The 14,660-nt window shown below is 59.4% G+C and overlaps 1 protein-coding gene across 4 annotated transcripts in view; it reads right to left on the bottom strand.

Annotated features, from left to right (window-relative positions):
• Nucleotides 1–4,474, bottom strand: part of CEP170B (centrosomal protein 170B) — a 35,864-nt gene extending 31,390 nt beyond the window's left edge. The window contains exons 1-2 of one of the 4 annotated variants that reach the window (XM_054530591.2): nt 4,366–4,474; nt 423–554 (exon numbers count right to left, since the gene is read on the bottom strand). In XM_054530591.2, coding sequence (XP_054386566.2) covers nt 423–527 — 105 coding nt within the window. In that variant the 5' untranslated portion in view covers nt 528–554; nt 4,366–4,474. Of the gene's footprint in view, nt 1–422; nt 555–2,336; nt 3,124–3,498; nt 3,729–4,365 lie in introns of those variants that run through there. The other 3 variants (XM_024231548.3, XM_024231545.3, XM_063715758.1) reach the window with 3 other exon arrangements.
• Between the last annotated feature and the right edge of the window lie 10,186 nt (nt 4,475–14,660).

Raw genomic sequence — 14,660 nt, 5'->3', positions numbered from 1 at the left:
GCTCAGGCAGCACTCACGGCATAGGCGGGGCCCCCAGACAACAAGAGTATGGGCAGACCGGCTTTCCAGGACCTTCCAAAGCCCAGCCTCAGCTCCCTCTCTGCAAAAGGATGCCAACTCACGCTTCTAGGGACCCCCACAACTTTGAGAACCTGACAAAAGCCTAAGCCCCCTCCTGTCAGAGACAGGGATACGTACGGGGCAGGGACCCGAGCCTGTGAGCGCACACACCCCTGCACGCGTCCACAGGAGCCCCAGAGCCCTTGGTGCAGCCGGGACCCAAGGTAAGAGGCCCAGCCTGGGCTGCATGGCGGCCTCCTCGCCAGGGTGGCCTGCAGCAAGTGGGGTGGGCACCTTCCTGGCCTCCAGAGGGACGGACTGTCCACCCCCTACCCTCCTGGCCCCAAGCGCCCCCTGCGAACCTGTAGCATGAGCTCACACTCCTCACGCCCCACGAAGATGAGCTCGCGAGGGAGCCGGTGGCGGGCGCCGCTGCTGCTCACCAGGAACCAGGACGTGGCACTCATCTTGGTGCTGGCTGGGCCCGTCTGGTCCTGGGGAAGAGGGGATTGTTAGAGTGGGGCTCCCTGGCCTGGGCCTTAGCATCCCGGACACATCCAAGGCCCAGCCCAGATCCTGTCCCTCTAAGGGAAGCTGGCAGCTTCTGGAGAAGCTGGGCTCCAGCCTCATCAGGCCACCCGCCCTCCCTGGGTATGGTCCCGAGTCCCACTGCCAGGCCTTTGCCCTCGTGACCGGCCTTTCCCATCACGTCCATCCCTGGCAAAGGCTGCCTGGTTCTCCCTTATCCTCCAGGCCCCAGCACACCTAATCTCCTCTATCTTCCAGGTGTCAGGGGTTGAAGTTCACGGGGACACTGGCTGCACTGCCTGTAAGTGACCCCACATCCACGTGACCTATCAGGAGCAGCTCATGGGTAGGACCCAGCATGGCCCGTTGGGGTCCCCATGATGCCGGGTCCATAGTACCAGACCCACCCTAGGACATACACTGAACCAGAGGACCCACTCCCCCCAGCAGGACATTCTGAGACTGAGCCCCAGGCAGGGCCTGGGGTAAGGGGCAGCAGGGACAGAGCAGGAGACAGGGGCCCTGAGTCATCAATATGTCCACCACCGAGAGGAGGTCAAATGTCCTTTGGTGGGCACGGTGCAAGGACAGCATCAGGCAGCCTCTTCAGTGCCCAAGAGGGAAGTGAGGCTTTGGTGCCCATAGTCCCAGTGACATCAACAAAGAGGGGGTGGTCTGAGGGGCTGGTGTGGTCAGGGGCTGGTGTAGACAGGCAGGGAGCCCCGTAGCAGCATGGGGGGTAACGGGGACAGCCTGAGTATTGGCCAGGGCTGATGTTACCCCAAGACCCAACCCTGGGCAGCCCTATACCCAGCCAGTGTGCACCCTGCACGCCCGGAGCATGCCAGCACACATGTCCTGGGCACTCCACCCCACTTCCCAGCACATCCTGAGTGCTGCTATGGGCTAGGCGGCCTGGGCTAAGCCAGCTGTGACCAAGACACAGAGTCTCAGAATCCTGGGGCTCCCTTCAGCAAGAGGCAGGCACAGAGAACAGAAATGGCTTATGAGAAGGTGCAAAGAGGGATACAGGGAACACAGAGGCAGGGCAGGGATGGGGCCTCACTGGGAGGCAGCCTCCGGGCTCAGCAGGACAGGGGTGGAAGTGAGCCCATGAACGCTTGTGGGACTGCATTCCAGGCAGAGGGAACAGCCGGTGCCACCAGGGCAGAGGGATGAAGGGCCTCACACACCCCTGGGAGTCCTGTGGCTAGTCCTGGAAGCGGATGAGGTCCCTAAAGAGCCCAGCACTGGCTCCATCACTGCAGGGCCCAGCACAAAAAGAAAACACGGTACCCTTATTCAAAAACTGAGAAGGAGAGCTGAGCAAGATGCCCCGTGCAGGATCCAAGCAAGGGCTCTGTGGGGGTCTCCAAGTCACATACCTGTGAGGCCAGCCCCAGAGCTCCTGAGTGGACATGGGGCTGTGACTCAGGAGGCCAGTCAAGAAGTGAGGACAATAACCCAGGACAGGGATGACAGCAGCTGAGGCCCATTGGAGCAGAGGAGAAGGGGAGGCTGCCAGGCTGAGTGCGTCCTGAGGGCAGGGCCACACCACATGAGGGTGCCAGGCAGAGGAGTGAGTGGCTCCTTGTCCCTACTTTGCCCAGTGCCCACACCCAAGGTCTTCAGCTTTGAGGCTCTTCACCAGACCTCAGCTCCCTTCGGTGAGCAGCAGGGAAAACCAACACCCAGCTCCAGCTAGCATGAATGCCCAAGTGACCACGTGCCCCATGGTAAACCCTCACCTTGGGCAGGGAAGTGGGGCGATGTAGAAGAATCCTCACCAGGAGAAGGCAGCTCCAGGCAGCCAGGACCCTCTCATTCTGGGGGCCCTGCCCTTCCTAAGCCACGCACTCAGGCTCCAGCCAGACAGGCAGGCACTGGAGGCCAAGGGGCTGGGACTTCGATGCCCCTGCAGCCCCAGACAACAAAGCCTCCAGGAGGCCTCTACAGCCCCACCCTCCCCAAGGGCTGCTAGGGGAGACCACAGGGTGCTCTATCGGGCAGGGCCTACCCCATCATTGCACCTCCGGCCCCCAGCCAGCCCTCCTAGGTCTCACACTCTGCCATCACCTGCCGCGGCCCGCCCTGAGGAGTCCACGGTCCCTGTTTAAGGCAAAGCGAAGCCGAGCCCCAGAGCCTGGTGGTGCCGCTGTGCCAGAGCCAGGCCACCCGCTGCCCCGGCCGCCCACCCTGAAAAGGCCTGGGAGCCCGCGACGCTCCAAAACGGCCTTCGGCTGCCTCGGGGCTGGGCTGGCCATCGTTGCTAGGAGGAAGAATAATAAACGCCCCAAACTTGTCCCCTCAGCCGCCCCGGCCAGAAGGGCCACAGTCAGAGGTGAGGCGGGGAAAGGTGGCTAGGCCCAGGGCAGGGAAGGGCAGCGAGCCGGGCGGGGCAGGCCGGCGGTGGAAGGAGCGCACAGGCCGGGAGAGGCAGGGACAGCGGGGAGACGGCGGCGAAGGGAAATGAGGAGAGAGGGGAGGAGGAGGAAGACGGAGGGAGGGACCGCGGGAGGAGAGACCAGGCCAGGAGGGAGGCGGCCGGGCCCGGCGGGGGAGGGAGCGGCGCCTTCTGAATCAGCGCTCTCCGGGGGCGGCCATGGCCGAGCCGGTGCCGGGGCGGGGACCCGGGCGCCCAGGCTTGCCGCCCCCTCCGCAGGCCGCGTAGACACGTACCCGGCCGGGCCGCGTAGACGCGCGTGGGGCGGCTCCTCCCGGCCTGGCGCAGACCAGGGCCGCCTCCGCGGCGGCGGGGACCCGCCTGACCAGGTGCGCCGGGCGGCCCCCAACCCCCGCGCCTTCGTCCGGCCTCGGCCGGGACCCCGCGCCCCGTGAGGCCCCACAGCCGTGCAGGTGCGGGCGATGGGAGGCCCGGGCCGCGGCCAGCGCTGGGCCGGCGCGTCCTACCTGCGGTTCGGGCTCGGTCTCCGGCTCGCTTTAGTCCCCGGCTTGGTCCCCGGCTTGTTCCCCAGCTCGGCCCGGCTCGGTCCCGGCCCTCGCGCCCGCCCGCCCGGCCGAGCGCTGGGCGGGGCCGCCGCCTAGGACATGCCCGGCGAGGCCCGCACGCTCGTGGCAGCCCGGGCCGAGCCCACGGCAGAGCGGCCGCCGGCGGCCTCGCGCGCGGGTCCCTGACGTCTGCGGGAGGCCCAGCCCCGCCCCCGGAACGCCCCGCCCCGGGCACGCCCCCGCCGCCCCGCCCCCGCCTGGCCGCGCCCCGCCCCGCCCCGCCCCGCCCCGCCGGAAACCAGGTTAGGGCGGGTCCGCGGCCCCCAGGTGAGCGCGCCCCGGCAGCCCCGCGCGTGGTCCGGTGGGCAGAGGCTTGGCGGGCCCCCATCCCGCCCCTGCCCCAGGCCCACCTTCCCCCACCGCCCAGGCCCCGCTGGCCTCCCCGGCTCATCTCGCACCCGGCGCAGACCCCATGCCCTCCCGTCTCGGCCCCGCCCCCCGCTTCGCCTCCGGGTCCGGGCCCAGCTCGACTGGCGGAACCGGGTGCCCACAGCAGCCCTGCGCCCTGGCCCAGGGCCAGCGGGTTAACGCTTAACTGCGCTCCAGGAGCTGTAGGCTCCAGCCGCGCCCCGAGTCCCCAACCTTTGGCCCCGGTAGCCCAAAAGAGGAGCGGACGGTGAAGGAGTCAGGGTGAGTTCCAGAGGCCGCGCCCAGATTTTCCCTCCCGAGCCTGGCCAGACTGGGCGTATGTCCGACAGCTCCACCTCCGACCCCGGGCGCTCTGGGCTGAGCTGGGGGCGAGGGTGGTGGGCATCGACGCCGTCTTACCTGGACGCCCACAGTGGACCTGACCTGGCCGAGGAGTGGGGGTGGGGCTGGGAACTACGGAGGCGCTTGGGGTTCCTAGGGTAAGTTCCCGCGGACTGCTCGCTCCTTGCCGGGTGCTACAATAGGCGTATCCGGTGTCCCTGGAGCCAGGCTGGGGGAAGGGATCAACGTGGGGGCGGGGCAGCGTGCCCGGAGGGCATTGCTGCATTCCAGGTGTTGGGGAACGCGGTGAGCGGAGGCGTGGAGGTGAGGGAGAAGGTGGAAGGCGTGCCCCCGGCCGGGGAACCCTGGGCTTTGTCCTGTGGGCAGCTGGAGCGGCTGGGCATTCCCGGCTGCGACAACGCCCACCTGGCCCCGCACCTGGGCCTGCTCGCAATCCAGCGGCGCCTCTCCGCATCTGCCTTCACGGATCTCAGCCCCGGCAGAGCCCTTGTGCCGGACCCTGGGGCGGGATTGCGAGTTCAGAGGGAGTCAGAGGCGCCCTTGAGTATGGCGGGAGCCCCACCCCAAGCACCTGGTGGAAACTCACTTGCCTAGGGAGAGAGCAGGGCAGTGAGCGCTCCGGGCTGGCTCCCAGGAAAGACCCTCCGGCAGGAGCTTGGATTACAAGGTTGGGGAGGAGGGAGGCCGGGGAGGGACCTGCAGCCAGGTGATCCGGGTGCCTGTATTTCTTCCCAAGGATAATGTGAGTTGATGCTGGCTGAGATCTGCTCCGATGAGGGTTTGAAAGAGAGAGCTCCGGGTGTCAAAGTGAGTGGATGGCAAAACATGCCTGGAGGGAGCAACCAGGCATCCGACCATAGGCCCTGGGCTTGGGGGGGTGGAAGCAGAGGAAGGAGAGAGAAGGAAATCTGGGAGGAAGAGTGGGCACGAACTGGCTGCCCAATTGGGTGGGTGGGTAGGTGGCAGGGAGGGACTGGATGTGCTGGGTCTGCCCGTCCGGCCCCACCACACCTGCTTCCAGGTGAGCTTAGGAATTTCGCAGGCTTCCTCCCAGCTGGAGCCAGACCTGTCCCTCAGAGGCCCCAGCCCTGCACATCCTTTCCTGCCCTACCCAGGTCTTCTCTACGCTCTTGGCTTGGCTCCTTGTCCACACCTTGGTAAATGACCCTTCACAAAAGTCATTTGCTCTATTTGTGCTGTTCTTTCTTTTGCCAGGACCCTTGACTTTCTCGACGGGGAGGGGGAGGCAAGGCTGGTGCCCAGTGCTCTGCCTGCACTGGTCAGTGCGCGTGGCTGTCACTTGGCTGGGAAGCTAGGCCAGGAGAGCAGCTGCAGCTGTGGAGGTCGGCAGTTGAGAGGTGGAGAGACCTGAGCACACTCGGGCCAGTCGTCCCGTGGCATTTGGGAGCCCAGGACAGAGCCGGGGGGCAAGTGTGGGCAATGCTCGGAACCACGGAGTGGAGGTAGGGAATTGGAGGGGTAGAGAGGACAACGCAAACTAAGCCAGGAACCCACAGAGGACACCAGGAAAGGAAAACCAAGAAGGAGTGAGGCCCCAATGCCCCCAGATTGATCCATATATCAAATGATCCCCAGTAAAAGTAGCTCCATGATGATTCCAAAGCCCTTAGGAAACTAAAGGTGCCAGGAGAATGAATAGACACATCTCCATAGAAGACACACACTGGCCAACAAGCACATGGGAAATGTTCAGCATCCTCCAGGAAACGCAAAGCAAAACCACAGTGAGATCCCACCTCCCACCTGCTGGGACTGGGCAGATGCAGTCCTGGCAAACCAGTCTTGGTGAGGAGGCGGGGTATCAGAGCCCTGCTGCACTGAGATACACACATACAAAATGGAATAGTATTCAGTCTTGAAAAGGAAAGAAATTCCAGTACTGGCTGCAACTTGGATGGACGCTGAGGACACTATGCTGAGTGAAATAAGCCAGTCACAGAAGGACATGTACCATACAATCCCACTTATGTGAGGTCCCTAGAGTAGTCACTTTCATAGAGATAGTAGCTGACAGGAGGAGCATGGGGAGTGACTGTTTAATGAATACAGACTTGAAATTTGGGAAGAGGTAAAAGTTCTAGAGATGGATGGTGGTGATGGGTGGTGGTGACGGACATTGGAGATGGGCAAGGGACATGGATGGTGGTGATGGATGGTATACATGGATGTTGGAAGTGAACAGCGGACGTGGACAGTGGAGATAGAGGGTGGTGATGGATGGTGGACATGGACAGTGGAGATAGAGGATGGTGATGGACAGTGGAGATAGAGGGTGGTGATGGACGGTGGACATGGACAGTGGAGATAGAGGGTGGTGATGGACAGTGGAGACAGGGTGGTGATGGATGGTGGACATGGACAGTGGAGACAGGGTGGTGATGGACGGTGGAGATAGAGAGTGGTGATGGACAGTGGAGATAGAGGGTGGTGATGGACAGTGTACATGGACAGTGGAGACAGAGAGTGGTGATGGACAGTGGACATGGACAGTGGAGACAGAGGGTGGTGACGAACAGTGGAGATAGAGGGTGGTGATGGACAGTGGACATGGACAGTGGAGATAGAGGGTGGTGATAGACAGTGAAGATAGAGGGTACTGATGGACTGTGGAGACAGGGTGGTGATGGACAGTGGAGACAGAGGGTGGTGATGGACAGTGGAGGTAGAGGGTGGTGATGGACAGTGGAGATAGAGGGTGGTGATGGACGGTGGACATGGACAGTGGAGACAGAGGGTAGTGATGGACGGTAGACATGGACGGTGGAGATAGAGGGTGGTGATGGACAGTGGACATGGACAGTGGAGACAGGGTGGTGATAGACAGTGAAGATAGAGGGTACTGATGGACCGTGGAGACAGGGTGGTGATGGACAGTGGAGACAGAGGGTGGTGATGGACGGTGGAGGTAGAGGGTGGTGATGGACAGTGGAGACAGAGGGTAGTGATGGACAGTGGAGATAGAGGGTGGTGATGGACAGTGGACATGGACGGTGGAGATAGACGGTGGTGATGGACAGTGGACATGGACAGTGGAGATAGAGAGTAGTGATGGACGGTGGACATGGACAGTGGAGATAGAGGATGGTGATGGACGGTGGACATGGACAGTGGAGTTGGAGGGTGGAGATGGAGGGTGGTGATGGATGGTGGAGATGGAGGGTAAAAATAGTGGGTGGTGATGGAGGATGGAGATGGAGGGTGGAGGGTGGAGATGGTGGGTGGAGATAGATGGTGGAGATGGTGGGTGGCGATGGAGGGTGGAGATAGATGGTGGAGATGGTGGGTGGCGATGGAGGGTGGAGATAGATGGTGGTGATGGAGGGTGGAAATGGACGGTGGAGATGGAGGGTGGTGATGGAGGGTGGAGATGGTGGGTAATGATGGAGGGTGGTGATGGATGGTGGAGATGAATGGTGGTGATGGAGGGTAGAAATGGTGGGTGGTGATGAAGGGTGGAGATGGAGGGTGGATGGAGGGTGGAGATGGTGGGTGGTGATGGAGGGTGGAAATGGTGGGTGGTGATGGAGGATGGAGATGGAGGGTGGAGATGGAGGGTGGTGATGGAGGATGGAGATGAAGGGTGATGATGGACGGTGGTGATGGAGGGTGGAGATGGACGGTGGTGATGGAGGGTGGTGATGGAGGATGGAGATGGAGGGTGGTGATGGAGGGTGGAGATGCAGGGTGGAAATGGAGGGTGGTGATGGACAGCAGAGATGAATGGTTGTGATGGATGGTGGAGATGGAGGGTGGAAATGGTGGGTGGTGATGGAGGATGGAGATGGAGGGTGGATGTCGGGTGGAGATGGTGAGTGGTGATAGAGGGTGCAGATAAATGGTGGAAATGGAGGGTGGAAATGGAGGGTGATGATGGACAGTGATGGATGGTGGAGATGGACAGCGGAGATGAATGGTGGTGATGGATGGTGGAGATGGAGCGTGGAAATGGTGGGTGGTGATGGAGGATGGAGGTGGAGGGTGGTGATGGAGAGTGGTGATGGATGGTGGAGATGAATGGTGGCGATGGACGGTGGAGATGGAGGATGGAGATGGAGGGTGAATGGAGGGTGGTGATGGATGGTGGTGATGGACGGTGGAGATGGAGGGTGGATGAAGGGTGGAGATGGAGGGTGGTGATGGATGGTGGAGATGGAGGGTGGATGGAGGGTGGAGATGGTGAGTGGTGATGGAGGGTGGGGATAAATGGTGGTAATGGACGGTGGAGATGGACAGTGGTAATGGAGGATGGTGATGGTTGTACAACAATATGAATGCACTTGATGTCACTCAACTGTTCACTTAAAAATGGCTAACATAGTAGTTTTTATGTTACATATATTTTACTACAATAAAAAAAGAATGAAAAGCCTATAAAATTCTGAAAAATAAAAAGGGGGCTTTAGCCCTGCCAGAGAGTAGAATCCATCATAGAACATCTTGCTATGGGCAGTTGACTGGACACACACATCAGAGGAGGTCTGTGTGATCATTTAGCATATGATTAATGGGGCATTTAAAATCCACGAGGGGCCGTGCGCAGTGGCTCACGCCTGTAATCCCAGCACTTTGGGAGGCTGAGGCGGGTGGATCACCTGAGGTCAGCAGTTCGAGACCACCCTAACTAACATGGTGAAACCCTGTCTCTACTAAAAATACTAAAAATAGCCAGGCGTGGTGGTGGGTGGCTGTAATCCCAGCTACTGAGGAGGCCGAGGTGGGAGAATCACTTGAACCTGGAAGCAGAGGTTGCAGTGAGCCAAGATCGTGCCACTGCACTCCAGCCTGAGCAGCAAAGCGAGACTCTGTCTCAAAAAATAAATTAATAAATAAATAAATCCATGAGGAAAAGGACGTCATTTAAAAAAGGGTGTGGCCAGGCACGGTGGCTCATGCCTATAACCAGCACTTTGGAGGCCGAGGCAGGTGGATCACCTGAGGTCAGGAGTTTGAGACTGGCCTGGCCAGCATGGTGAAACTCTGTCTCTACTAAAAAAAAAAAAAAAAAAAAAAAAAAAAAAGTACAAAATTAGCTGGATGTGGTGGTAGGCACCTGTAATCCCAGCTACTTGGGAGGCTGAGGCAGGAGAATCGCTTGAACCCAGGAGGCAGAGATTGCAGTGAGCCAAGATTGCGCCATTGTACTCCACTCTGGGCAATGAGCGAAACTCCGTCTCAAAAAAAAAATAAAATAAAAATAAAATAATAATAAAGGGTGGTGGAGCAACTGGGCGGCATTGGTGTCTGGAAAAACGTGATGTTGGATCCTGATCCCACTCTTCACACGAAAATAAATTCCTTATGGAGCGGAAATATAAATGCAAAAACCCAAAACCACAAAAAATGATTTGAAAAAAACACAGAAGACTATTTAACGATCTCAGGATCCGGAAGGCTTTTCTGAGCACGACAAAAAAGCAGAAGCCACAGAGAACATTGTTGAAAAATTTAATTAAATTACAAATTGCAACATTTTGCCTAGACCACATATTTAAAATCAAAGGATGTGCAACAAACTGGGGAGAACCCATGATAACTCAGTGGTTAACAAAGGGCCGATTCTCCCAACAAAGGGCTACTATCAATCAACGAGGAAAGGGCCAGGCCGCCGGACACGCTGCACAAAGGAAGCCCCAGTGGCTGCTGACTGCAAGATGCTGAACCTCCGCCGTAATCAGGGATGAGCAAATTGGCCCCACCCGAAGATGATATTTTCACCTGTCAGACGTTTTCATGAGAGACTGGGAGGGGAGGAGCGGGGAGACAGGCACTTCCCACAACTCCCAGCAGGAGTGTGAATTTGGGGTGTGGGGGGAGGGGATTTTGTTTCCACTGTAGCCTGGTACTGCTAGAAGGTTTTAAATGAGGACACTAGCTGTACTAACAACTACAAAATTCGCAGTACTGTGTAGGGGAGAGAGGGTCGGAGGGCATGGGTCCCCTGCGCAATGTGGTGGAGCCAAGGGAATGCCTAGCAGGTCCCTTGGGCTTAAGGACAAGGATGCCAAGGTTTTGGGGCCTGGCAGGCCGGAGTGGGTGCCTAGAGCTAGAGGCAGAAGGTGTAGGTGCCCCCTTCTGGGAACAAGGGTGAGGCCCAGGGGGTGAGAGGAGGGAGGGAAAAAGCAGGGGTGCAGGGTGGGTCAGAGGCCTCCCTCCCCCCAACAGCTGACCCCCAGTCCCAGCACCCTGCTTTGCAGCCACAGCACTCAGCAGCCTCCACCTGGGGCTGAGATTGTGACCACCCTCAGGGACACGGGTTCAGGTTCCCACCTGTCTGCTGAAGCTATGCTCTGCAGGATTTGGTCCAGGGCTCTGGTGAAGATGGTAGGAGTTTGCCTGCGTCAGCGCCTGTCTCCACTTTCCACAGCGAGCAAAGACCGTGGGACCCCTGATGCCCCTTTGCATTTGCGTTTCTGTGCTTAGCTGCTAGTCTCAGGCAATAAAAGCTTCAAGCCACCCGCAGAGCCCTGGAACTGGAGCATTTGCTCTAGTGGGAAAAGGAGGCTTCCCGCTGGCGACCCACCATGACAGGCCACAAAAGACAGGCAGGTCCCCACAGTCAGGCCCTGACACCCACTCTTCCTGCTGTCTTCTGTCTAGGCCTTGCACAACTCTGCAAGTGAACAGGAGCCACAGGCTAACAGATCATCTGCGGCCAGGAACAGGGGCTACCTGGAGGTGAAGACAAGCTCTGCTTCCTCCAGGAGCAGGTGCTGGAGCACACCGGCTCCCCCGTTCTACAAGTGTCCTCTGCGTGGCGGCCCAGGTCTGTGCAGGCCTATCCAGCCCAAGAGAGGACAGAAGTCATCTGTAGCCTGGGTCCCTGTCGCCCCCAGGGAGAGGCCCCGGTGGGACTGGTCTTTCTCAGCCTGTGCACCTGGAGCAGAAACAGGACTCAAAGAGGGAAAGTGGCCCGGGCAGGCCCTCCCCTCAGGCCTCCCGTGTCCCTGGCTGCTCTCCCAGGCTTCCCTGCTTTCCCTTCTGAGACCCCGAATACTGGACCCAGCCTTACTGCCAAGATAATTATCCACAACAGCAGGAGCGCCCAGGCCCATGAAGATGATCGCCTGCCCAGCACTGTGTCCACATCCAATTATTCATCCCAGCTGAGACCCAAGTGCAGCTGAGGGGTGGGGGACACTCCTCGGCTCTTGAATGATGCCAACAGCCCCTCCAGGGCCTGGCTGGGAGCAGCTCAGTGCTTCCTGGCTCCAGGGCTGTGTTCCCTATGTCCCATTCGTAGCTTCTCTCCTGAAGAAAACTGTCTGCCTGCACCCTTCTTAGAAATCACCGTGACACATGGCTACAAAGAGCAGAGAGCACAGTACCCTTCCCAGACACACACCAGCACCTCCACCCACTGCATTCAAGCCACCACTGTCCTGCTGCATTCATCCCTCCCTCCTCTACCCCCTAAATTCATCCTTCAACGGAACCCTGCGTTCATCCCTCCACTCCCGCCTCCATTCATCCCTCCACCCCCCCTCCATTCACCCTCCATTCATCCCTCCACCCCCCCACCATTCATCCCTCCACCCCCTCTCCATTCATCCCTCCACTCCCCCTCCATTCATCCCTCCACTCCCCGCTCCATTCATCCCTCCACCCCCCTCCATTCATCCCTCCACCCCCCTCCATTCATCCCTCCACCCCCCCACCATTCATCTCTCCACCCCCCTCCATTCATCCCTCCACCCCCCCTCCATTCATCCCTCCACTCCCCCCTCCATTCATCCCTCCACCCCCCTCCATTCACCCTTCCACTCCCCCCTCCACTCACCCCTCCACTCCCCCCTCCATTCACCCTTCCACTCCCCCTTCCATTCATCCCTCCACTCCCCCCCTCCACTCCCCCCTCCATTCACCCTTCCACTCCCCCTTCCATTCATCCCTCCACTCCCCCCTCCATTCATCCCTCCACACCCCCTCCATTCATCCCTCCACTCCCCGCTCCATTCACCCCTCCACTCCCCCCTCCATTCATCCCTCCTCTACCCCCTAAATTCATCCTTCAATGGAACCCTGCGTTCATCCCTCCACTCCCCCCTCCATTCATCCCTCCACCCCCCCATTCATCCCTCCACTCCCCGCTCCATTCACCCCTCCACTCCCCCCTCCATTCATCCCTCCTCTACCCCCTAAATTCATCCTTCAATGGAACCTTGTGTTCATCCCTCCACTCCCCCCTCCATTCATCCCTCCACCCCCCCTTCATCCCTCCACTCCCCGCTCCATTCACCCCTCCACTCCCCCCTCCATTCATCCCTCCTCTACCCCCTAAATTCATCCTTCAACGGAACACTGCGTTCATCCCTCCACCCCCCCTCCATTCATCCCTCCACCCCCCCTCCATTCATCTCTCCACTCCCCGCTCCATTCACCCCTCCACTCCCCTCTCCATTCATCCCTCCACTCCCCCCTCCATTCATCCCTCCACCCCCCCATTCATCCCTCCACTCCCCCCTCCATTCATCCCTCCACTACCCACTAAATTCATCCTTCCACAGAACCCTGCGTTCATCCCTCCACTCTCCCCTCCATTCATCCCTCCACTCCTCCTCCATTCATCCCTCCACTCCCCCTCCATTCATCTCTCCACTTCCTCCTACGTTCATCCCTCCACTCCCCGTTCCATTCATCCCTCCACTCCGCACTCCATTCAACCCTCCACTCCCCCCCTCCACTCAACCCTCCACTCCCTGCTCCACTCTCCCCTCCATTCACCTCCACTCCCCCCTCCATTCACCCCTCCAAATCTCACTCATTCACCCCTCCACTCTCCCCTCCCTTCACCCTCCACTCCCCCCTCCATTCACCCCTCCACTCCCCCCTCCATTCACCCTCCACTCCCCCCTCCATTCATCCCTGCACTCCCCCCTCCCTTCATCCCTCCATTCCCCCCTCCATTCACCTCCATTCACCCTCCACTGCCTGCTCCATTCATCCCTCCACTCCCCCTCTCCATTCACCCCTCCACTCTCCCTCCATTCACCCCTCTACTCCCCCTGCATTCATCCCTCCACTCGCCCCTGCATTCATCTCTCCACTCCCCCCTACATTCATCCCTTCACTCCCCCTACATTCATTCCTCCACTCCCTCCTCCATTCACCCCTCCACTCCCCGCTCCATGCACCCCTCCACTGCCCCCTCCATTTACCCCTCCACTCCCCCCTCCATTGACTCCTCCACTTCCCCCTCCATTCACCCTCCACTCCCCCCTCCCTTCACCCTCCAGTCCCCTCTCCATTCACCTCTCCACTCCCCCCTCCACCCCTCCACTCCCCACTCCATCCCTCCATTCATTCCTCCACTCCCCCCTACATTCATCCCTCCACTCGCCCCTACATTCATCCCTCTCCTGCCCCTTACATTCATCCCTCCACTCCCTCACTCCATTCATCCCTCCACTTCCCCCTCCATTCATCCCTCCACTGCCCCCTCCATTCATCCCTCCAATGCCCCCTCCATTCATCCCTCCAATGCCCCCTCCATTCATCCCTCCAATGCCCCCTCCATTCATCCCTCCACTGTCCCCTCCGTTCATCCCTCCACTGCCCCCTCCATTCATCCCTCCACTGCCCCCTACGTTCATCCCTCCACTGCCCCCTACATTCATCCCTCCCCTATCCCCTCCATTCATCCCTCCACTGCCCCCTCCATTCATCCCTCCACTGCTCCTGGCTGCCGGCTCTGGAGCAGTGCTCTGTGTCCCATGGTGCAGAGTAGGACAATGAGGAGGAGGCAGAAGAACAACTGAGTGGAATTTCCGAGTGTACTGTCATAACCCTGGGCTGAGGGCGGATACCATCTCTGCCCAGGTCCTGGATCTTTACCACCCAGCACCCACACACTCCCTAAGCTCTGCAGGACCCATGGTGAACAAGATGAGGAAGAGGACTGAGGTGGTCATCTCCTTCCTACTTCAGCGGGAATCTTTTCTCTGTGGTTCATCAGGGAAAATGGAATTTTTTTTGCACACCTTCTACAGATCAGCTCTCCAGCATGACAGGCACTGCGGGCCACCTGCCTCAAAGCCTTTCCTCCTTGTTCTTTCCAAAGAACCAGGGGCCATCTGTGGTGATCTCTTGATCTTGGGGAAGGGGCCAGGTCCAGGACTGAGCAAGGGCACATAACCAATTTGGTGCCAAGGAGATATGAGGGGAAGTGTACTGTTGCAGGGGAGAGTGTGTGGAGAAGGGCGCTTCTAGGAATGCCATCCTCCTGTTAGAGTTGGTGTGAGGTACGACACTCTCTGCCTCTACTCACTGCCTCTGCTGGGTGAGGACATGATTCTTGGGACTGCAGAGCCATCTTGAGACTAAGAGAAGACCAG

The sequence above is a fragment of the Pongo abelii genome, chromosome 15 (assembly GCF_028885655.2).
Source record: "Pongo abelii isolate AG06213 chromosome 15, NHGRI_mPonAbe1-v2.0_pri, whole genome shotgun sequence".
Taxonomy (NCBI): Eukaryota; Metazoa; Chordata; class Mammalia; order Primates; family Hominidae; genus Pongo; species Pongo abelii.
The sequence above is the reverse complement of the archived record's forward strand: the minus strand, read 5'-3'. Positions and strand labels throughout refer to the sequence as shown.